The sequence below is a fragment of the Parambassis ranga genome, chromosome 10 (genome assembly GCF_900634625.1).
Source record: "Parambassis ranga chromosome 10, fParRan2.1, whole genome shotgun sequence".
NCBI classification, from domain to species: domain Eukaryota; kingdom Metazoa; phylum Chordata; class Actinopteri; family Ambassidae; genus Parambassis; species Parambassis ranga.
The window spans coordinates 14,539,661-14,563,657 of record NC_041031.1 but is presented as its reverse complement, the minus strand read 5'-3'; the positions used below and the strand labels follow the sequence as shown (position 1 = coordinate 14,563,657).

Genomic DNA, 23,997 nt, shown 5'->3' with positions numbered 1-23,997 from the left:
GTGAAGCTTTAGTTACCCAAACCATTCGTCTTGCACTTGGGCTCGATCTTCCTGGATTGATTTACACCGAGTAATGTGTTTCCCCCCACAAGTAGAAGCGCTGTCCAATAAAGTGTCTTTTATTGTCTCTGATGAGCCGGGCTCGGCGATAAAAAGTCTTATTCTCACTGTCCGGGTGTTTGTATACAGTCAGGCTCCACCAACACGCTCATCGAGAGGCTGTAAGGGCAAAGTCATCGCTACTGCCACACAAAGCAGACTCGAGTTTGTAGAAGCAAAAAAAAGGATCATACTTATCAAGATTCCCTCCTCCGTGCAGATCTGGCATGGCAGATATCTCCGTCCCTCGGCTGGCTCCGTGCTTATTGCAGAGGCTGGATCTGGATCTGTCGCCTCCCGCAGTGTCGGTGTCTGCTGCTGCTGCTGCTGCTGTTGGTTTATCTTTTGCCACAGCAGCGGGGGCAGAGAGCCGTGCAGAGCTGCTGCTGCTCGCTCGGGCTCCCGTTGCGAGGAGCTCCCGGGAAGTCGGTCAGAAGTGGAGCAGCGGCAGCGGCATCACCGGCGACGTCGTTAAAGTAGAGACCGCAGACCGATCCTACAGAGAAGATGGCTCAGGAGAAAAGAGGCAAAGCGGTGCAAAAGCGAGAGGAGGACGAAGAGGGGAAACTCACTCACGCTGTCCGACTTTGGTTGTGGTGTTAATTTGTAAGCAGGTTACGTGCTTCAGCTACAGACCTCCCACCCTTCTCATTTTCTCCTCCTTTCCTCCTCCATCAGCTGTGGAAGTTTAGCTGGAAGAAGATGCTATGAATATTTCAGAGCACTGTATTACTGTACAGTCATTGGTTATGGTAATAATGATGGAGCCACTTGCAGAAGATGAGTTGCTTTGTTTGGAGGAGCAGGCAGATACCTTGTTTACCCTTCTCTGCTTGAAATAACAGCAGAGGAAGTGGAGCGAAAGATGCTTGTAGCCTGTAGACACATTTAGAGCTCTGAAGGCAGATGTTACAACTTTAATTAGTCCTCTTTCTCTCTACTTACTGTCTTAGTCACACAAGGAAATCATTCCTCTGTTGTAGATTAACTCATTATAGCCGGCTTAGTGCACATTCAAACAGAGGGATTGTGAATATTCTGAGACAGATCTGGTTGGAAATGAATCTTTTTGGAAACACTTCTTAAAAGACGACTGCCTCATTTCCTTGTGCAAAAATTCAATTTTGGGTCCATTTGTCAAGCACAGATGGGGTTTTCAGGAATTTCACAGCGTCACCTTATTCTCAAGGTCCTGCTCCTTCAAGTGTGTCTACAGGCAGTCCCAGTCTGCCTGTACCTTTAGCAAAGGCTCCAGTCGGAGGACTCCTTTGTTTCTGTGGCTCTGAGTGTGCCGGGTTCATTTTAGACTGAGAGGTTTAATCAGACTGGTGAGAAAGGGGATGGAGAGTCATCTTTCTTGTCAGATACAGCTCTGCGCTTCGCTGGCTTCCAAGAGAAGAGAGATTTTCCATTTTCCTCACTTGAGCGTGGGTTTTTGTGTGTGTGGGTGCTCTTTCCACTGCCTTTCTGTCCCTTTCCTCATGTTTATCCCAGTCCTCCTTCATCCTGATACTACACCCCCCTCTTTCCCTGTCTTTTTTTTTGTTCCCTGTGGGTGTGGTTGAAGGTCACTGTGCACAGTGGCTCACTTTTAGAGAAGACAGAAGGGGTGAGTGAGACAGGAAAAAAAAAGAGTGAGCAGAGGAGGGCGAGGGGAAGCCAGGTGGGCAGGATGTCCACAGTTCTGAGCACTCATCACTTTTAGCTCCAGACATGATTGGGGGAAGTTTGGAAGGACACATGGGGTTACAGACTGCCCAGGAATGCTAAAGGCAGACTCATCAACTGTGTGAGCCATGCTCCACATCAGACCAGAGGCGGGTCTCTGCTAACATGCAGTGCCATCACCTTCCTGCTCTTAGCTCTCACTCATCTCACAGTGTGTGGCATGAATTAGACGAGTGCTCCATCATTTACCAAAGTCATTGCAGCAGCTCCAGAGTTATTGTCAGTTTTACTCCACACATTCATCTTTCTTGTCTAAACCTTGCACCTTACATTACCCATAATTCAACTTGATTGCCCGCTGTTGGACATAGGCATGTTCTGCTGCTTGCTGCTCGATCGGTTAGCCTCCAGCAGAGATGGGGCTACAGATGTTTGATAAGCTCCACAGCAGCAGGTTCTTTTTCATGCCCAGCTCTGACTGCAGTGACATCAAAGCAATACATATGATTGTTGCACAGCTTCAAAGCTACAAAAGGGTTCACACAACTCCCTTTCAAACATAAGAACAGAGCAAATAAAGTAAGGACATCCTGTCATTCAGACATACTGTAGGTCACTGTGTATGCTCAGACATTCACATGACAGTGACAAAGACAGTAATACTTACAATATTTTCCAGAGGTGTGAGATTTTTCCAGACTTCCTACATCTCTTTCCAAACTGTCGTCTGCATGGCTCTGTCTAAACACAAACAAGTAGCTGTGTCCAACCAAAAATGAGAGCAGTGATGCACATGCTAAAAAACAGGCCAATACTCCTGCATAAAAGTCTGAAATGGGTTTCTTACTGTTGTATGCAAATGTCTCTCTCAAATAATGTTAAATGTCATGTAGGGATTCACAGTCAAATACCTTATTCTGTCAATTATGTGTACGGTTAGGTTGAAACTTCCCTTTCATGCCTCTGTAAAGACTGTCCTCATACACCCTCTGCTCCTTGATGCAGACAGTCTCTTTCATTAAAATATCCACCCGTGTCAGCTGAAAGCTTGCACAAGTCTTCAGAAGTTGCTAATACCTAGGTGTCTTTCTTGGATGTAATGGTGTGCCGATCTATTAGTTAGACAGGGATGCTCATTCAGACACAAAGCAGATCGATTCAGATGCTGTCACATTAATGGAAAGAGGTGAATGTCTGAAAGTTTCTTTTAAGATGGAACACTCCACAACACCCGGAAAGTTATCTTTTAAATAACTCCTTTATTGTGCTTTTATCTCCCAGAATACTCCGGAAACACAACAGTAGCTTTGTTAAAACGCTGCTATCAGTTGTTGTTGCAGTTGACTTTATTCCAGCTCCTGACTCGTTCTTTATATGTCTCTCCCCCACATGTCAGCATATCTTGTGATTTTTCAGTCATCTCCAGCATGCAGCCACAGCTGCCTGCAGTTCAGGCTGCCGTGTTCCTGCTACAGCCTCCACACGTGATTAATCATGTGAAGTGGCAAAAAGCACAACACTGTCAAGACTGTGAGGGGGACCTAATGGAGTTGAAAATGGGATGTTTTGTCGTGATGCAATCCATTTTGTTGCACTGCTTGCTTGCTTGCTTTCCCCGTGCCCTCAAACAGTAGATTCTTCTTCTTGTGCCAGGTACAAAAAAGTGAAGACTGTGTCTATTTTAAGCAAAGATCCAGACAGCAAAAACACCACTGAGAAGTTCTGGCTTGTTTTGGTTGTTATAAAGATGAGTCCACTCCGTCAGTTCTGCTCTTGTGCCCGTTTGAGCAGCACTCCCCAGCTCTTTTATGCAGGCCCGAGTATTGGCCTCAGCACAGTTCACTGGAGACTGGGAGTGAAAATCGTTTTCATTTTCCACTTTTAAGACTAATCCACTGATTCTAGTGTGGAACATCAAGTAAAATGCATGTCCAGCGTGAACTGAATTTACTTTGTGCTATTTGCTGTGTGCAGCTGTGTGTGTTAGACCTAAACTGACCTGCTGTTCAGTCTCTCACTCTCACTTACCCCTTTTGCAGCTGAGGGGTTCAGCATGAAACCTAATCAGCTGTATGACGCTACATTGGGGCAGAGTGTGATAAAATGCCAACACTGGAGCAGATTAAATGAACAAGTTAATGAAGGTAATGAATGAGAGTGTTTCACACTGAAGAGTTTAATTAACCTCGCCTCCCACCAGCCTCTCTCCACTCTCCACCTTTGTCACCGTATATCGCAGCCCTCCTTCGTGCCGACCGCCTGGGGCGATTTATCCAGTGGCCTTGTGTGCCAGGGGCAGTTAATCCTGCCTCCTGCCCCAAGGCCTTATCCTGCATCTGTATCCTTTATTTCCATGTTAGCCACGCTTCCATAAGCACAATTCTTCTCTTGACCCACTCTTCCTCTCTTTCCCATCTCTACACCATCTTTCTGCCTCCTCCTCCCCTCTACCACCACTCCATTTCTCTTCCTCCATTTCAGTTTTTCTTCTTGTTCTGCTGGATGCAGAAACACCTGCGACCACACACAGTGAACACTTCCTCACCGTCAGCAGTCCCTGCATGGTCTCTTAATATGCACACACATCCACTCCTCAACTGATAGTGTTGTCAGATTGAAATGAGGCCAACGTATTCATACATAAGCATACAGACATTTTCCCATATTTATGAGGACCTCCCACAGCCTTTGCTTTGCTTCTTTCCCGCTGTTCGCCTCAGTCAAACAAACCTCCTCTCATTGTTCAAATATTGACCACAATCGCTGGCCACATTCTGACAACTTTAATACACCTCAGCTGTCTCTCTCTCTCCTTCTCATCCATGCTGGTCTCTTCACTGCCTACCCTGCACACACACACACAGTCCTGCCACACCAGTGCTACATCTTGTTAAAAAGAGTTAGTGAAGCTGAAAGGCCAATCACATTAACACGGGGAGGGTGTCAAAAAAGACGGCTCAGAATTTGGTGGAAGGGTCAAATCAAATGGACACTTTTCAGATTTTAATTGCAAATGCCTAATTGCTCCCATAATTATGAGTAATAAGACCCGGCCGTGCTGATCTAGAATGGATCATATAGCAATTACTCACCACTGTCGCAGCTGGATTTGACGGCAAGAAATATCTTCGTAGATTAGCTTTTAATCCCACTGCCCAGCATCTCCGACGGCTTTGAAGACGTGCGGCTGAATGTCCTTGTCCGCAGCCAGGGTGGAAGGCCCCGCCTTGGGTGATGGGCTGCAGCCATTTGATATTGGAGAGCTCTAATCAGTCATGGTGGGAGAGTGAGGATTTATCCAGGCGCTCGGACTCGAGGATGATTAGATGCTCAGATGCAGTGAGTGGAGTTAGTGATTTGGCCGGGGCATGAATATTACTGTTCCAGCTCTCTCTTCTCTCTGATAAATGTCATGGGAAGTTGCAAGAGCCAACCTTGAACCTTGCTTTCATGGCATGCCAACCCCCTGCCACGTTTAAAGACTGTGATTGAAATTACCAACATTCAATCGAAGTAATTGCTGCAGTTCAACTATTAAACAGCCCGAGGCTAAAATAAAACTTCATCTTCATAAGCTGAGCTGCTGGACTTTTGTGGAACAGCTTAATTAAAGTCAGATTACCTGTCTCTGGTGCATAGTTAATTGTATACTGCACAGGACTCGGGGCACACAGCCTGTTGTCTCCAGTGGGTCATATATTCTGTCCTCAGGCCATTCTTTTAGCATTTGTGTGTCCTTTTTTAAGCAGTAAAACGCTGTCTGGTCAAAGAAGCCATGTTAAGTCTTTGCCTCTGTCTATCTTTAGCACAGTCCCTTCTCTGTCTGCGTAATGTGTTTGTGTCTGTGCTTAAGCACATTTCAGAAGCATCGGGCTTTATCTTTTGCTGGTCAGGGAGGCCTTTTCACAGCTTTGTGTGGCATGAAAGGCCCGTCTGAGTCTGTGGGAGAGATCATTATCTGACATGGACTGAACAGAAGGGAAGGAACAGGAGCTGAATGTGTGAGGCAGAGCCAGAGGGGTTTGCTTTGACTCATACCCAACATCAGAGCCTTTATATTAATCCATATTTAATTAGACTTTCCTTTAGTGCACCCTCCCTGCTTGTTTACCCTTGCAATGTTTTTTATGGGAGACGGAGGGAGGGAGTTGCACTGGTAGGAAAAGGTACTGAGGTCAACATGGGATTACTATTAATAAGTACAAAGGGGAGGGAAGGTAGAGCCTAGTGAGGACTCCAGGGATGTGGCTGTGTTTCATTTCATTAGTAGAATATTGTAATTCAGATAGCACCCATCAGCTCAAACAATAACCTGCTTGGTCTCGTGTTTGACTCAGTTTGTTGTTATTGTATTAACAGATGCAATGAAGTGGCAGAATAATGAATGGCATTTTAGACGCTAATAATGTGACGGGGTTATGTAGATCAAGCGACTGATTTTTATTCATCAGGTGTTTTTGAAGCCTTCAGTGAAGATGATGTTCAGAGAACTTTCTGCTCCGTTAAGTTCAAATAAATGTCTTCCCTCTCTACCTGTCATTGGAGTGTGTGACTTTTCATCAGATCCATTATAAGACTCTGTTCTGCTCTGTTGTGGCGCAATAGGCACTCACAAGTCCATTAAACTGTGTATAAAACCCCCTTTTTTCTTCCCTCATTTCTAAAATGAACATTTCAATCAGCGTGTTGTTGCCTTTGGGGAAGGATGGCGGGTGAAGGTCAGTTTAAATTTCAGCAGTAATAATTAGATTCTTTATTAGTCTTTGCCACTGAATTCAGCTCCAAAGAAGAATGCTGCAAAGGAGCAGCGTTGGCCGGGTGTTGACTTAATGTCACCCATCCATTTTGCTTTCGCTCTGGTTGGCCTCGCAGGAGCTAGAAAATGGGAGCTCATTCATCACTGGGTTTCTCTGGCTCTGGGCACCAACATGCATTCAGTCGTAGCTGGAGTGACAGATGTGTACACACACACAAACTCTTTGGAACAACAGGCGCTGCATACACACACAGATGCATCTCAGAGTGAATATAATGAATGCGGAGTGTCTACACCAAAATGTTATGGCATATTAACACACACAGGCTTCTCCCTCCCGCCCTGAACCATTCATGTGTGTGAATACAGTTAGACCTCTCATGCTTTGTGATTGATTGACTGACAGCAGCCCAGGCATCTGTATTCTGGCAGCCAGTGTGGCATGACTGAATGTTTATGCAGCTCATATTCCTCATACAGATCATTTTACCAAGCTTATTTCTGATGTTTTCCCCCCTCTTTTCATTCCAGAAAGGGATCCCCATTGGGCAGTTTTGCAAAGACTTCAATGAAAAAACCAAGGACCTGAAGGAGGGCATCCCTCTGCCCATCAAGATCAACGTGAAGGTGTGTCTGAGCAGATCGTTGACAGTCTGTCTAACCCATCCCTGACCCTTTTCACTTAGCACCCCTCCCTCCTGCGATTGTGGTTAATTCCACTGCATAACATCACTAGAGCACTTCCATTATTCATACTCTACCACCAAAGTAAGCCTTTCTATTTGCATTCATTAATAAGGCAATACCCAGAGGAACGTGGAGTCAAGAAGCATTAAGTGCATGCAAGAATTGTGAATGACCTGAAAAGAGTTGTTGTGAGCCACATCTTTTTTGACTCGTCACACCTCCCTCCCACCTTTTTCATGTCATCTCAGACAGGAGTTTGTATCCTTTCAGCTAAATAAATATGTGCTATAATGAGGTTTGTGATGTAAGGAGGAAAGGCCTAATCCTTTAAAAGGCATGAATTTATTTTGACATGCAATATCTAGCAATAGCTCTGCCGTCACATTTGAGGCCCGCTGCTGCCCATCACTGCCATCTGCTGGTGGGTTGTAGTGCTCCACGTGTGCTCTGTAATGTTTAATGTGTTCATGCAACATGTTTCAGTCTCTCGTGTGAATGTTTGAGGCATTTTTAGCAAGGAGAACATCTCACACTGCCTTTTATCTTACTTTAAAGAAACAGCCTGACAGCTCGGACAATCCACTTTTTCACTTTCTTGCAGAGAGTTCGATGAGAAAATCAATACCACCCCCGTGTCAGTGTGTTAAGGAGCCTGAAGCCAGTTAGCTCAGCTAAAGAATAGAAGCACAACAGGAGGCAACAGCTAGTCTGGCTTTGACCAAAGACTGCCAGACCCTACGTATTAACCTGATGTATGTTTTTTTAATTTACAAATGGGAGCCTCAAAAAGCCGTTTGAGCAACACTTAGTCACAGCAGCACTTTCAGTTAAATGCTGATGCCAAAGTTTAGCATATATCACAGCTGAGGCTGCTGAGAATGCTTTTACTTGTGCAGGTGTTTGAAACAAATACAGCACGAATTATACCTGATAATGGCACTGGAGGAAAACTCAGGTGTTCACTGAAGTTACTACAACTCACGAAGATGTTCCCGATTGTGGGGAAATATTTTGGTAGTAGCTGGGATAGGCTCCAGCCCCCCGTGACCCTGCACGCACAGACAGACGGATGGATGGATGGAATCTTATAAAATGTGAATAAATGAGTTTTAGAAGCTCAGGCAGGCTTTATTTGGACAAAATCCAGATCAATCGTTACCTTTTTTTATATTGTGTCTTGTATTTTTGTATTTTTTTATGAACAGACGACAAATTGCTTAGACTGCACTCAGCAAATTGCATATATTTACTTCTAACTGGTGTTCGTGTCCTAGATTCTTGCTCTAAGTATTCCCACGCTCTCATACCTTCTTCTTCTGTCTTTTTATTTTTCAATTTCTCATCTCTCTTGTCAGAAAATTGCTCCTGTAGTAAATTATTTATCTTGTAAAATAGAGGAATAAACAACAGCAACTCGTTGGACCTTTATAAACAACAGCATTTTCTTAGATTGACAAAAATTCTGTTTCCTTTGTCAAAGGGTCACTGCTGTTAGAGAACATGGCTGAAATCAACTTGGCTGTATGCTTTATTGTCTTTTTTATGTGACATATAACAGATGATCTGAAGTAAACTTTGCTCAGATGATTTATCGATTGGATCAGATGTCAGATTTTGTTTTATTAAGGCCCTAGCTGAGGGAATGAATTTGAATTAAAAGAAAAGCTCCAGGATGAGTCAGTGAAGCTGAAGAGATTTTTATTTTCAGTCCCGAGGTTAAAATGTGAAGGCTGAGTGACGAGGATGGAGAGCTGATGTGCAGCAGCTTTCAGACACGCACAAGGTAGAAACAAAAATGAAAACATCTGCTGGTGGTTTAGTTGATAGTTTTCTGTGTCTACATTTGTTTTCATCAGCTTCAAAGCTCCTCTGGTCAATATTGTATATGAGGCAGATCAAATGGGCACATGTAATGTGAAAAGAGTCTGTTTGTATCAATAAATCAACTCAAGAATTATACCTCACTATCCCCTCAGCTGGTTTCAGTCACATCAGTGTTACTTTGTGCTCCAGCAGGCAGGTGTTCTCTAGAAAAGGTTTAGGTTAAACAAATAAATGCTGATGGTCCATATAGGCAAGTATCTGGGGAACATTATGGAGCATTTAAGTGCACATGAGAAAATAACATGATGCAAACATAATGTATGATGAGATGATAACTTCTGTCCACCAGCGTTGCTGCACGGCCACCTTAGCTTCTGTTAGTGGTTGTTGATAAGTTTGTGGTTCTATAGGATGAGTCAGTTTGAGCACACAGTCCTTATCCAGAGTTCAACTGAACACACATGAATGGGAGCTGTGTGACTCACCTCATCTTTATGTTTTGCTGGAAATGTTTTTTTCATCATAAACACAAGCTTTATGACTAATGTCTGTCTCCTCTGATTTGAGTTCTTATTAACAGCATCAGAAACAGAAAGAGATTAGAGAGCTGTATCTTCGTCACTGTGTTAATGGCTTCAAAGCTGGCTTTAAATCATCGTGCTGGAAGGGAACTTTGTGAACTAATTGTCCTGCTACAGATAAGGAAGGATGGCGGGCCTGTCAAAGCTTTTTGTTTTTCTCTGCATTTTGAATCGATGTGTATGCAGCTGTAGAAAAAGACATTAAACAAGCTTGGATCAGCTGTGGTTTTTCCTAAAAGCTACTTCAGAGCTAAACATAAAAGCAAATGTGTAGGAGAATAATTAAACACTGGCCTGGTGTTTGTCAGCTCCAACAAAAGCTGTAACTGTTAGCTTGGCAGGCGGCTAACTGGCTGATTTTCCAAAGTTCTGAGGTAGATTTACCACCGAGGGCAGCCTCTGTGGAACATTCTCCCACTGTTTGATGCTGATGTTAGTCCTAGATATTAGCGTTTAAAGGTTAGCTGGGTCTTTATTGGATTTAGCATCACATAAACCCAGACCATGCAATGAAGGCATCATCATCTGTCAACATTCAAACAACAATATGAGCCATTAATATTCAAATGAGATCACAGTCTGCTCCTGTGTTTTTATTCTCCTGCTCATGTAGCTGTCTGGTAAATGTTGAAGAAACCTTTCACAGAGTTCCTTTATCTAAAGAAGTCAGGCAGAACTCATGATTCTTTGCTAAAAGTACACAGTTGTTAAAAGTTTCTCAGTGAATTCTGGGAAATGACATATTCAATTTGCCCCAAAAGCTGATGACAGAAATAAAGCTGGAAGGCCGTCTAGAAAACACGTTAAGAATCATTTTTGTTCCGCTGTTGGGCAGTTTTTTTTTCAAAACAACTCTTTAGGTTTTGCTAATAGAGAAATAAATCATGCTAATATTACTAAATATGTGAGCTGTCTGTAACAGCTGGTGAGATGTTAGCCTCTGAAACTGACATTTGCCAGATAGAAATGATGACTCAAACATAAAGACTGCAACAAATGTGTGCTGCCGTTGTGACTGCACACAGTGTGATAACAGTCACTGACCGTAACAGAAAAGGTCCAAATAAATCAATAAATGTGACAAAAGAAACTTTTATTGATGACTTCTGGCAGCTGTTATAATACATTTGGTATAGATGGTTTTGTTGTTCACGAGGGAATCATGCAGTCAATGTCTGTCTTAGCAACAATGAAATGTATTATTTATCACATGACAATCTCATTCTGTACATTTGCAGACCGGCGTCTTGTCTCATGTTTTAATGATCATTCCTCTTTGTCTCCTCAGCCTGACAGAACTTATGACTTGAAGATTGGCCAGCCCACTGTGTCTTACTTCCTCAAACAAGCAGCGGGGATTGAGAAAGGTGCTGGCAAGACAGGTGAGAAGTGTTCCTAGATCCAGACGTGTAGTATCTGTTTTCACTGCTGAGCCCATCCTGTAACGGACACACGTCCTTCCAGAGACTCAGTTCTGAGCTCTGCTGTGATTGATGTTATATTCATGGCATGTGGTGGGACTGCAGCAGAGGAAGGAAGGAAGGAAGTGGCAAAGATGGTGTGTTAAGGAAAGAGAATTATAGATTTCCACCTTTTGTGCTCCAAGCTATCTACAGCTTCGTTTCAGCTGTTGACTCCTAATACCACTCCTGCTACGCCTTCTCTTACACACACACTCACACTCCCTGTGCTTTGCCCTGCTCTGTGAATTGAATATTTTTATTGTGTTTTATTCTTACTTGGCCTTGTGTTTTGTGTGCTTGAAGGCCATGAGACAGCGGGGATGGTGTCGGTCAGAGCTGTGTATGAGATCGCTCAGGTGAAGGCTCAGGATGAGTGCTTCCAAACAAGGAACGCCTCCCTCCAGACAGTCGTCAAATGCATCATCGGCTCAGCCCGCTCGCTGGGCATCAAGATTGTCAACAAGTAAGTCCTGATTCTGTATTCATTTATTGATCTGACACACTATGAGTGTGACCAATGGAGGAATCAGACCTGCTGATGCTGTTATGCCTCTAACGGTCCTCTAGAGGTCAGTGGCCACTGTGAGTATGTGAGCGCCACAGAAGCAGCAGCACATAACTGAATGCAGTTCAATAAAATAGCAGTTTAAAGGTTAGATTTTACTTTTACATGAGTCTGTTACAGAAATGTTTGAGGATTCACTCTAATATAATTCCATTCTTTGCTAAATAAGCCCACAACTTTACAAGAAAACCATGAAACTTCCGGAGGTTTGATGTTTTTTCCACGCTATGCTGTTCTTTGTATTTTCAGTAAGGTAGGGTAGGTGTCAGACCAAACATTGTTCAATCATCTTCCTACTTCAGAGGATAAGTCCGATTCAGTGGATTTCAATGAAGCTTTTTTTTTAAAATATAAAATATTTAGAGATTTTATGTTTTTAAAATCCTGGTTGACGATGTTTGTCATTTTAAAAATGTATTTTGTAAAACAAGAATCTTGTAGCTTGAGACCGAAAACACATAGTTAGTCATCAGAACTGCTGTAGAACTGCATGCTGTCTGTTTTCAGTGTATCAGTCTCCTCTAAACGACTTCCTCTGCTTACTTCCAGTGCCGCCCATATTACTCAGCACTCAGCACTAAATATGGTCCTTGTAGCTCTAAATATCTGTCTGTGGCTGAGGCTGAAGTTTATAGTGTAGTTGTAATAATTACAATGTGTAGACTGCACTTACTGCTGCACTCTCCTGAGTAATAACACAATAACCTGACATGACAAGTCATGACAAGCAGTCAGTATCCAGCCGGAATTACAGTCTCTGAACCGATCTCTGTGTTCTGCTTACTCTCACATACTTTATGCTTTTTTTGGGTATACTGAGACAGAGTATATTGTTTATCATGTATACAACCGGCACACAAATATGTCAGAAAAACATAACTTCTGCAAAAACCTGAGGTTGGTATGTCTTGCCGTATTTGATTGCTTTTAGATGTGTGAGCACAGAGCTGCCCGCCTTGCATCTTAGCCTGTGTTTCTCAGTTATCATTAATGCAGTGCACAGTCTTCTGTTTATTTTGCTGTCTGGTTTAGAATTCAAGCACCATCATCCAATTCTGCCACTTCTGTTTCTCATTCAGTAAATGACATTGTACTTTTCCCTGGAACAGTTCCAATCCCCTCTTATTTGGAACATTACATGTATTGCAGCTGCAGTGCATTATGGTTTATTGAGAGTATTGTCCATGGAGAAATCAGTATCTCTGCCTACTCTACAATGGATTTCTCCCTGGATGGTTATTGAGCAGCACGGGGCTGCTTTGTGTTTGGGTCCACAATAAAACTCTTTGATTCTGATGCAATTGACACTAAAAACATGGTAAAGTTGCAGAAACTTTACCATGGATTATCGGCAAAAGTTCATTTCTAAAACGGAAATGTTATTTAGAAAGTCTGAAACTGATGTCTGTCTGTTTCTCTGTCAGTCTCTCTGTGCGTGTCTCTGTCTGAATATCATTTCTCCTCTCTCCTCCTCAGTCTGTCAGCTGATGAGTACAAAGTCTTCCTGGAGCAGAGAGAGGAGAAGCTAAAAGCAGATGCTGCGGCAGCTGCAGCTGCTGCAGCTGAAGCTTCGTCAGGCAAGAAGAAGTAAAAAAAAAAAAAAACCTGTATTTGGGACCTGCTTTCCTGTTTATATTGACTTGATAGATGTATCACATTGTTAAAACACTGTTATGATTGTGTTCGTCAGCTTTTATTAAACAGTAAGTTAAAACATAATTTATGTCCGTGTCCTTATTCAAATTTATTTCTTCACAGCATCATGTTTATTGCCAGCTTTTACCCACAACAAAAACATCCACTAAAACATTTATACATTTAAACATAAAAATGTATGATCCTGAGTGATTCGTCTCCTCCAGGCTGAGCTGATGAAAATGTAATTGCTCTGTCCTGGAAGGATTTGTATATTCAGTCTCTTTGATGTTATTATCCATTATTAACACTTCTGGAAGCGATTTGGCTTTTTGACAGCTTGTACAGATGGTTTCTTGTGTTTTTTGTCAACGTGGGGTCTTAAAGCTTCAGCACATTAATTATTGCCAAATTTACAAGGAGTGAGTGAGTTCAATATTATTGAATACCAGAGATATGATCTTGATCTGCAATTCCTGCATTTACACTTACTCAACATCTTAAATGCTTAATTCTGTTACACCAACTGCATTGCCATCTCTTGATGACATTAAATTCTCCAGTGTATAATGTTTGAAACCTATGGCTTCAAAACGTGTTTGAATGTAGGTTAAATTATATTTTTACTTAATTCTGCTCCCTTGATTTATTGATTAATCATCAATAACAGCAGCAACAAAGTAGATATGTCATAGCTCTCCTTGAACTCTGTTTTTTAAGAGGAAGTTCACCCCTGATGAAATGTTTATATACAGCTGAAGACAAGATGTTTCTCCTCCCTATGTTCCAGCTTAAAAGGGAACATTGGTGTCCTGCAGTACAAACATAGTATAACGAGTAACAGTTGGGAAAGCATGAAGTGTAAGTTAAAGTGCTTTCAAGTTTCAAGAACTGGTTTGAGAAGTATTATCAAGATGTTCAAAGAGGTCTTTGCTTTGTTAAACAGAATGTGGTCCATTTGTTTTTTTTATGATGTTTTCATGAGGAGGCTGATGATGAGGTTTCCAACTTAATTTACTCACATCTTGTTTTGATGCAGGGTGTAATTTCGTTGAAAATAGTTCCTACATGAAATGGCTCCAGGTCTATGAGTTATGGAATTAATGGAAAGAAACACAAACCATGTTCATGAACTGTGAAACTGTCCTCTTCATAACCCTTTCCTCATTCTCACCCATAATGTACAATATGCTCCCCTCAGGTGCAGTGCCTGTTTTTACCAGGAGATGGCAGCAGTCAGTCGTGCAGCACTGCCTCCCTCATATCCATGGCCAACACTGCAGCAGGTAGCGATGGAACAAAATGTTCAATGGCAGGAACAGTGCTTTTTTTTTGCATGCATTAAAATTCTGTTATTTATCTGCTATGCGGCACAGAATATTAGACCTGGATACTGTCTGCCTCCCTTCACAAAAACAGTCCTCTTTTATCAGTCATGATTAACAGATTTATTTTTTTCATTCTGTGATGCTTACCCTCTGCTGTGTGGCGACAGAGCCCCAGTTTTTTCCCCATCTCCCCCTCTTACTGTACCTCTAATTTTAGCCTCCTCTCGCTCTTTCTTTGTCTCCCCCTTCTCTCTCCCCAGCCCTCCCCTCTCTGATCCTTCTGAATAGAGGCTGAGAATAGACAGGAGGCTGTTTCAGGCAGAGCTCTTGAGCAGGAATGCCTATATATGGAGTCTTACACCACACTGAGCACTGATAGAGTCGCAGGTACATCAGTGAATGTGGGCTACTGTGATTTGTAAAGAGGGGTTGGGGTGTGTGTGTGTGTGTGCATCATCATAAGTGGGAGGCCAACTGTGCATCTGTGTGTGTGTGTGCACATCCTCACACGCAAAAACCTTGATGCCAAGTGTGTGCGTCAGTCTGAGTCAGATAGTGTCTCATTCTGTCTCGTCATGTGTGTGCGTCAGTGCTGTTGCTGAGCGAAACTCGCTCCAGGGGAAGAAATGGAGGAGAGTGGAGGGGAGGTAGGAAGAGAGGCAGGGATGACGATGATGATGATGAGGAGGAGTAGGAGGAGGCTGAGAGAGGAACAGGGGGCTTGTCTATGACGACACAAATGCATCAGCCGCATTAAGTGCACTTTAATATAAATGCATTTGTATGACAACCAAATACACTTATAAGCATCACAATAGAACACTGGTCCACAATGTCCATTCTGCAGTAAGTAAGATGTTTAGAATATAGTCCATCTTATGCAATAAAAATCTCTTTCTTATATTTACAGACCAATAACATACAAATGTACAAATGTGTACAACCTTTCTGAAAAGAACATATGCCTATATCCACAGACATAATGCATATGTATAACATCTTTTTCAAATATCACACATACAATAATAGAATTTTACACATGTATATTAACTTAGCCTTTAATAGCTAGAACGTAGGAATCAATCCTTTACTTGACCGTAGACAACTCTACGTGAGCATGTCGACACCATGGGAATTGTACCATTCTCAACCCGTGTCGCTTGGTAACTGAATAGAAATAGCACCCCATCCATGTTTTCATTTTTTAAAACAAAACTTCTTTGTATTTTAACCCCTCTCAAAAAAGAAGAATCGCTCATTCACATAGTCAATTGTGCCTCACTACACCGCACTCCAGTGGAGCAACGATGCAACTGTCCATGTGGAATGGACGAGATAAAGAGTCCAGAGTTCAGCAGGTCAGGGCCGTTTCAGGCACACAGGAGCCGCTATAAGCTGCCAGCATTGCAAATATTGATGCTGCAAGAATATCCAGCCGACTGCCCTCAGGCCAGGAAGGACCTGAAGAGCCCACATTCAGAGTCTAAATGTACAGTACGACATAGCAGTGGATTTGTGGCATGATCAGAGCCCCGGCAAACTTCCAGACAATCTCATGTTTTGACACTGTCAGAATTCTTGAATACTTCACATGCCAGGATCTCTTCACATGTTGTCTTTTTTTTTTTTGCACATTACATTGATACACAGATTTTAGATGGAGAGATAAATATGAAATGTTAAAGGTTTGAAGTCGCAAACTCAAAGCTCAAAGTATCTAAGATTTTGTTGAATACTGTTTGTGTAAGCCTTTAAGGCTGTGAAGAAAAGTGCTTTCAAACCACAGCCCGATGACTGGATACCAGATTTCACATCAGAAATCTGTCTTTTCTTTGACACACTGATCGTGGTCATCCTAAAGATCTAAAAAAATTGTAAACATTTGACTTTCAATACATTTGAGGTTTGGGTTTGCGTTGCTGCATGTCAGGCAACGGTGCTATAATTAATCTCCCTACTGAAATAGCAAGAAAAGTATTATGTCATATTTTTTTGTTCACAACAGATTTTTCACTACGAGTGAATACAAATGCGCGTCTGGAAGTTAAACAGCGCTTCAGAGAGGTTTCTCTGTCTGATCATATCTGAAGCTTGTGTAACAGAGAAGCTGAGAGTCACAACATGGACTCAGAACCCAGTCAGTTGTGAGTCCATGAAGTTGCACCATCATGTAAATGTTGCACCAGTTTTGTAGTAGTATACAGATAACGGACTGAACAAAAATATAAAGCCAATCTTTGTTCTCAGGAGACATGTAGGAGTTAAAGTCCTTAAGTTGTATATACATTATGTATATTTATACACTTAATTATTTTTTACTTTTCAGTAAAAGGGGCTCCACAAAATATGACAATATGCCATACTTAATGAAGTAAGTCACAGACTTATTTTAGAACGGAGGAACACTTCCACTCCCATCTGAAAGAGAAAAATGGAAAAAGAGAGGAAACAGAAGTTAGTGGTGCATTCTCACAACATGTTTTTTTATATCAAAAAAGAAGAAGAGACTGTTCTCACCTTTGTGGAAGCACTGTGGCGATGGATGACATTGGAGTTGATACAACTCAGGTTGTTGCCCTAAGCCAGGGGTGATAGAGGCACCTGCCCCAAACATGGGTTCCAGGACGGCCAGTTCCTCCAGGAGGGACTGAGTGCAAGACACGGCGGGCGTGGGCGAGGCGATGGGTGTGGAGGTGTCAGGGTTGGGGGAGGCAGTGAGAATGAGGGGAGGGGAAGCCCGGATGGAGGAGCAAGAGGACATAGGAGATGACACCACCTCGATCTCCATTGCTTCCTCCATTAGCCCCTCCCCTTCTGCCTTTACCCCGCCTTCAGCTGCCACAGTCGCCCCGCACCCAGCCATGGAGTTACATTGCGCCGATTGGACGCTACAGACGTGGCCCACTCCCTCAAACTGGGAGGGTTGGTGCCAGCACACTGGGGTTTGAGGAGAGGTCGGGCTGGAGGGATTGGGCATTGGGGTGGTTGAAGGGGAAGTCTGGGAGATGCTGGGTGTCTGGGGTGCAAAGTCGTCTTGGAGAAGTGTTTCTAGAATGCTCTCTTCAAACAGAGAATCATCATCATCTAGGAAGATGGGAAAGTCCAGACCTCTCCGTGGTTTGATGGGATAAAACTCCCTAAGCATGTGGACAGGATCAGTAGTTTCTATGGCTGGTGACAGGAAGGGGGAGGGAGGGGAGGGGGAAGGTGACATGGAGGGAGGAGAGAGTTTGGACATAAGTGGATCCAGGTAGAATCCCTCTGCCAGTGAGCTGATGTGTTGAGCTAACAGAGATATTTCTGCCTGCTCGATCTCTCTGTCAAGGGAGAAGAAGGAGAGACAGGGCTGTTTACCAGGTGATGCCTCAGGGGTGAGAAGGCCTTCAGGTGGATACTGGACAGGCCCCAGTGGTACATCTACGTACAGTGGACCACGAACCTCGGGCAGGGTCATCACTGTGCAGTCCCCGTCTCCAGGGCTGTCGGGTGTAGGTGGCAGTTTCTCGTACAGGGAACCACTGCAGGGCTCGATGGGGAAGAGGAGGTCGGTAGTCAGGTTAGGCAGCGCCAGGGGGAGCTTGGTAGAGAGGGTAGTGGGGGGAGCAGGGCTGGAAGCGGTAGTTGGTGGGGCTGTGGGGGATGTTGAGGGAGCCAAGGAAGTGGTGGCGGTGGCAGTTGTAGCAGAGGGTGGAGGAGTAGTTGTGCCAGTGGGGTCAAAGCTGAAGAGGGGTTCACCGAATGGGAAGCTAGGCCCACCGACCTGTGGAGTGTAGGGAGGAGTACACACAAACTCTTTGGACTGCTGAGCTTGTGAAGAGGGCACAGGGGGGAGAGGCAGGGGGAGAGCTGGCAGCGGAGGGTCGAGCTGGAAGGACGGAGGCAGGAGAATGTTCTGGGTTAAAAAGTCTAAGTCTGCTACTGTCTCAACAGTGACTGGAGTGGGGGAGGAGGCAGCAGAGGGAGGTTCAGTAGGATGCTGTTGAAAGAAGCTTTCTTCCTCCAGAGAGGAGATACTGGAGCGAGGGTCGCCTTCCACCTGCATGGCCTCAGCAGCAGAGCTCCCCGGTTCATCAGAGGAGCCCACGCTGCAGCCAGCAGTGCTGAAGTCAAAGGACTGAGCGGACAGGCCACTGCTGCCAGGGGTGAAGACCTGGTCTGGGCTGGACAGAGTTTCTGGAGACTGGAGACTCAGACTTTCCTGCTGAGAGGTGCTAGCACTCAGGACCAGGGTCAGCTGGTTCTGCTCTGAGCTGAGCTGCTGACGCACTGACCAGGCCTCAGAGTCACTGAGGGAGAAAACATAGGAGTGAGGTTTGTGTTTTTGTTTGCATGTATGATTGTTTTGACTACAAAAAGTGCAGTGAATACCTGATGATGTAGTTGTTACTGTTGATGGGGATTTCTCCTGGCTGCAGTTGAAGCACCATGTAGAGCCAAACCCATGACTGGTCCTGAGCTTGCACACGCACCACCATTTCAGCTCTGCCCTCTCCTCCTTCTCTCACTGTTGAACAGCAGCAGCATACGTTGGCATCAGTTAGTAATCCTATTAATCATCATCATCATCTGTGTGGATGATGTGCCAGTGGGCACGCTATGTGTGTGTAATTGTGTGGGCATGGATGGTTGTAACTGGTAGGTTTGTGTAAAGAGCGCACTTACATAGGCTGCGGTGCTGAGCAGAGGCATGTGACAGATCCTGTGGGTGGAGGAGGCTGTACCAGGAGCGGGAGCGTAAAGCTGTCACATCAAAGCCAAGATAAGAGCTCACGCTGCAGTTGAGAGTGGGTGGTGATATGTTAGAAAGATAATGGTTCCCCACTTTCATGTACACAATATTACAACATTTCATGTTAAAAGCAACAGGTGGAGGATACATTGTGTGGAGCTCACCTGTCCTGTGCTGTCTGCAGCCTCATGTCCCGGCCATGCTGGGAGTGGAAACAGGCCAGGAACAAGTTGGTCTCAGACAGGGGAGGGGTGGAGGTCGACTCCCTCTCTGCCCCCGGGCTGGAACGGGTCGGGTGGGGCTCCAGAGGAGAACAGAAACACACCCACACAGGGTTGGAGGTCCAGTAGGACCCGGCAGCAGGAGAGGGGGAGGGGGGCGAGAGGCAGCGAGCTCGGATCAGAACCAGCTTGTTTCCAGCGCTCTGCCTCCGCACGGACTTGGAAGTGTTGAAACGACAGCGGAAGAGACGGTCTGTGGAGGAGAAGGTGAGAGGAGGGTTATCAAAAATCATATTCAGTCTGTAATAGGTGAAGAAATGAAATGAATGTGTCTTACCCATTTCAAGTGATGTGGAGGTTGACAGGTTGGTCCTCATGACAAAGTGGTCTGAGGCGTCGATGATATCGTAAACGCTGTCCCCCTGTGCAACAAGATCCACCTGAAAAAAACACAGAAATGTTATTCAAACAATCCAAACACTGAATAAGGCTTTGCTCAGCTACAAGTGTCTCGGTCTGTGTAGACTCACCATGGAGTGTCCGAGGTGCTCGGAGACGCTGTCTGACAGGTAGAGGAGCTTCCCCTCTCCAGTCAGCAGCATCAGAAAGCCCGGCAGCGCCTGCATCAACTCCGACAGTTCATGAAAAGACAGAAACCGTGCGCTCTCTTCGAGACTAGCAGCAGTTCCCGCTTCTACATGAAAAGAAAAAAACAGAGACAGGGATAAAAGAAATGTGTTAGACTCAGGAGCCGTGATCTCCGCAGTAGTAAAAGCAGTGTCCGCATCGTGTTTCAGCACCGCGGAAAGCGGCGAGGCTGCTCTCACGCTGCAGAATCATTTCAGCACAACGGACAGCGACACAATCGCATTTTAAGGCTTCATTAGAGTCACTGTTTGCTGTTTCTGATTGATTATTGATCCACAGATCTACACATTATGAACAGAATTAGATTCAACACAGCTGCCTGCGGTGCCGCTTAAACACTTGTTGATTCCGCCACACTGTGAGCGATGGCAGCGGGCTCATCAACAGGTCGTTTGTTAGTGAATTCATTCTTACCTTGAGTGAAGAAGACGGATTTCCTGGTGTACATGCAGGCGAGTGACATGATGTGCAGGTATGACAGTCTGGCTTTATCGGCGTCAGAAATGGGCAACAAGTCCTTCAGGTTCCGGATCTCAGCGTTGATCTGGTCCCGTCGAGCCTTGGATGCTCCTTTGGTTGATCGGTACATTTTGGCCGCTTTTTTGAGGTGAACTATCGAAATTCCTCCAGTTATAGGTTGGAGAGTTGTGAACGGACTGTTGTTGAACGCCGTGCCTCGGCTGAAGCGCCCCGTCTCCGAGATGTGTTAAGAGACAGGTTGCAGAAGTGAAGAAGCTCTTAAGGTGTGTTATTGAACTTTCATCTCAGCTATTTTCTCTCCAGAGCAAGGTTTAAAACCTTCTCCTGTCCTGTCTCCGTCTGGTTTAGCTCCGTCACAGCGTCCAGCTCGGATGCTGGCCGGCTGCTGGGTGTCTGTCCCTCCTTTCGGAGTGCAGGTGAATCGGCGGCTGTAGTAGCCGTCTCTCGCACAGAAGTCCGGAACCCGTAAATCTGGTTGAGGGACTCTGCTCGCCGGTCACTTATATAGCCTGGGACTCCGCCGGAGTAGGGGGGCTCCCAACGCACCAACACCGACGTAAAACAGAGAGAGGGGGGTGGAGAAAAGAAGGGGGGCAAGGGGGATAGATATGTTTCATATTAGTGTTAGTAGTGGTGGATCTCTCCCCCTCCCTCTCCCGTGCCCTCTCCTCTCGGTGACTCTTTCTCGACGTCAGCTCTTCCCTCTACTCGGTGATGACGTCGGGCTGAAATCGGGAGCTCCGGCGACGCAAAAAGCCCGATTTGGACAAAACCGAGTAAGGGGCGGAGCAAGCGTAAAACGTAAACGGAGTCACCGGTGTATTGGAGGAAGAGGAAGGGGGGATACAGGGCGGTGGGGTTCGGGGGAGGAGGAGGGGGGAGGGTGCGATGGTAGGAAGACTGGGTTGCATACGAAAGAGGTTTCTGTGTTTATATGTCTGGCACCTGAGGTAGAGGCTATACCAGTCAGTGCCTCATTGCCCCGGACCTGTCAGTAAATACGACAGGTGCTTGTTAGATGCGATTAATTCCGACCACAGTTTCTATCAACATTTAAAAAGGTGTGAGATTGATGGTGCTCGGCTGCACCGCAGAGCCGAGCGCGCAACACGATGCTCAGTCACTGAGCTGCGGCTGCTGCTGCTGGAGGAAGAGGAGGCGAACATGGATGCTGAGGCTGCTTCTCATCGCTCCGCCGCCTTTTTATGAATGGAAATCAGTCCTCAGCAACAGAAATTGCACCTTATTGTTCAGTTTAAAAGCTGGACCTTCACATTCTGTCACTGTTAAATGAAATGTTGTCCACACACGGATCGGTACTCTCTGTTCTTATGACGGACAATAAAGACGCTCTGGTTCTGAGACTATATATATATATATATATACACACACACCGACAGCTTTATTCATCCTGCTGGTAGAAATTCAGATTGTACACTCTCTAAATCAATCAGAACACGATGAGCAATCGATGGTGAATAGACACAGTCGGACAGCTTCAGCATCTGTCTGTCGTTGACAGATGACGTCCATGTCTGACTCAGACTTCTCTTTGATTTAGTTTAGAAGTTACAGTGACGGTTTTCAAAACCTCAATGAAAGTTGTTTTAATGAATGGCACTCATGAATATTTGTTAACATCGCGCGCAAACACCAGTATTGCGCAACCTGCTGCAAACCTGTCTCCTAGTCGCACGTGATGTAAGCAGTGCGCTGTTACTAAAAATACATCTGAACGGTGACCGACACATGACTGCGAGGCGCGCCCCCGCATCCAGCTCCTATGGTCTATTTATAGAAGGGAGATCTCACTTTTAGCCCCCAGAATAGATCCCCCCACCCCCCTCACTGTGTGTGTATGCGCGCGTGTGTGCGTGCGTGTGCTTGTGTGCGTGTGTGTGGCACACCTGTACAGACTGATTGAAAAGAAAATGATGGCGCATTTTCTAACAGCAGAATTCGATTTTACAAGACAAGTTCAAGGTGAACTAAAATCTGTTTTGTGTGTCTGTGCTTGTGTTACTCACATAGCTAACACACTGGCATCATGAGGACCTGCCACCCCTTTGAGGAAACACAGTTCCCCTGAGTGTCGGTGTAGATCCTCAGTCATCCAGGTCATTTCCATTCAGAAGTTTGAAGCTAACTGGACTTGTAGAGTCTACAAGTAAACTATTCAAAACTCTAGAAGTTCCCCTAATGGATCGTGAAACTGATCTGTGTAGTATCATCTAGATTGTCTAGATCTAATGTATCTAGATGAATGATTGAGATAAATCCTCCTTTAGCTGGGTTACTTGTCTGTCAGTGTGTGTCTGTGTTTGTTGGTCCTTGCAGGTGTTGGTGTGTTGACTCTCCTGATAACCAGAGATAAACTGCAGATTTCCACCTGGAGGTAAAACTGTACAACTGTTTTCATTTTGTTCTGTTATTTTACCGTTTTAATTTGCTTCCCCCTGAAGGTCCCTGCAGCCTGTAGAAATGAGAGATATGACTTTGTCATCTCTGCTGCTCAGCACATGGACGAGCAGCACCCCTAGAGCACAGGGAAGTACATCACAGACACACACACACACACACAACAGTGTGTTACTAAAGTGGGACTGTAATGTGCCGGTATAGTGACATCAGTTTTCCTTTTGGCTATTCTGGATGCAGCGTCACACTCATTCATTAGTGCAGTTCATTCAGCAGAGGGGGAGACATAATTGTAGCTTTTCATACTGACCCTGAAAGGACTGAGGCTGAGTCATGTTCTTTGTTTCAGGTTCATCAGATGACCTGCTGTTAGGTTTGATCTGTCAATGATCCTTCAACCGGTGCTCTTCTCTCTGCATGCTGAGAGTCTGATGATCCATGTAGATAAACTGCAGTGTGAAATTATGAGATATACTCAGGATCAGTTTGGACTGACTGTGATTTAAGAGGCTGTTGAGTTTTCTTTAGAGAAATGTCACCTCTGATACTCATAAAGCAGCTTTTGTTTGATTAAAAACTGATTATTTATTGAGGGCATAAAAGATGTTTTCAAGTCAGCACACACAAAGCTCTAAAGCTGTTGATCAGTCTAGTCAGGACAAACATTCTCCCCACCTGCATCACAAGTAAACACAACCGCAATACCACCATATTTATACATTTGTTTTATTGAATCAAATCATCTACTTGGCCTGATATCACTTTAAAACCTGCATAAAGTTTGTAACCTCAGGTAAACAGAATCTTTCTATAATATTTCTTATAACAAGAGAACATATGAACAGTAGAAGTTCAGCCTGTCATGTCAGCCTCTAATTCCTTACCTGCACGCCTT

At 44.6% G+C, this 23,997-nt stretch overlaps 2 protein-coding genes across 2 annotated transcripts in view; one reads left to right on the top strand and one right to left on the bottom strand.

Moving 5' to 3' along the window:
* mrpl11 (mitochondrial ribosomal protein L11) overlaps positions 1-13,362 on the top strand; it is a 36,007-nt gene extending 22,645 nt beyond the window's left edge. Inside the window, exons 3-6 of the mRNA XM_028416410.1 lie at positions 7,055-7,150; positions 10,904-10,997; positions 11,382-11,541; positions 13,120-13,362. Of these exons, the coding sequence (XP_028272211.1) occupies positions 7,055-7,150; positions 10,904-10,997; positions 11,382-11,541; positions 13,120-13,234 (465 nt within the window). The 3' untranslated portion in view covers positions 13,235-13,362. The remainder of the gene's footprint in view (positions 1-7,054; positions 7,151-10,903; positions 10,998-11,381; positions 11,542-13,119) is intronic.
* Positions 13,363-16,995: 3,633 nt separating this feature from the next.
* Positions 16,996-20,799, bottom strand: npas4a (neuronal PAS domain protein 4a). The gene is made up of 8 exons (XM_028416602.1): positions 20,619-20,799; positions 20,087-20,250; positions 19,894-19,996; positions 19,500-19,809; positions 19,269-19,378; positions 18,975-19,110; positions 17,124-18,892; positions 16,996-17,024 (listed from the first exon to the last, which is right to left on the bottom strand). The coding sequence occupies exons 1-8, from the start codon at positions 20,791-20,793 to the stop codon at positions 16,996-16,998; spliced, it is 2,796 nt and encodes a 931-aa protein (XP_028272403.1). The 5' UTR covers positions 20,794-20,799.
* Between the last annotated feature and the right edge of the window lie 3,198 nt (positions 20,800-23,997).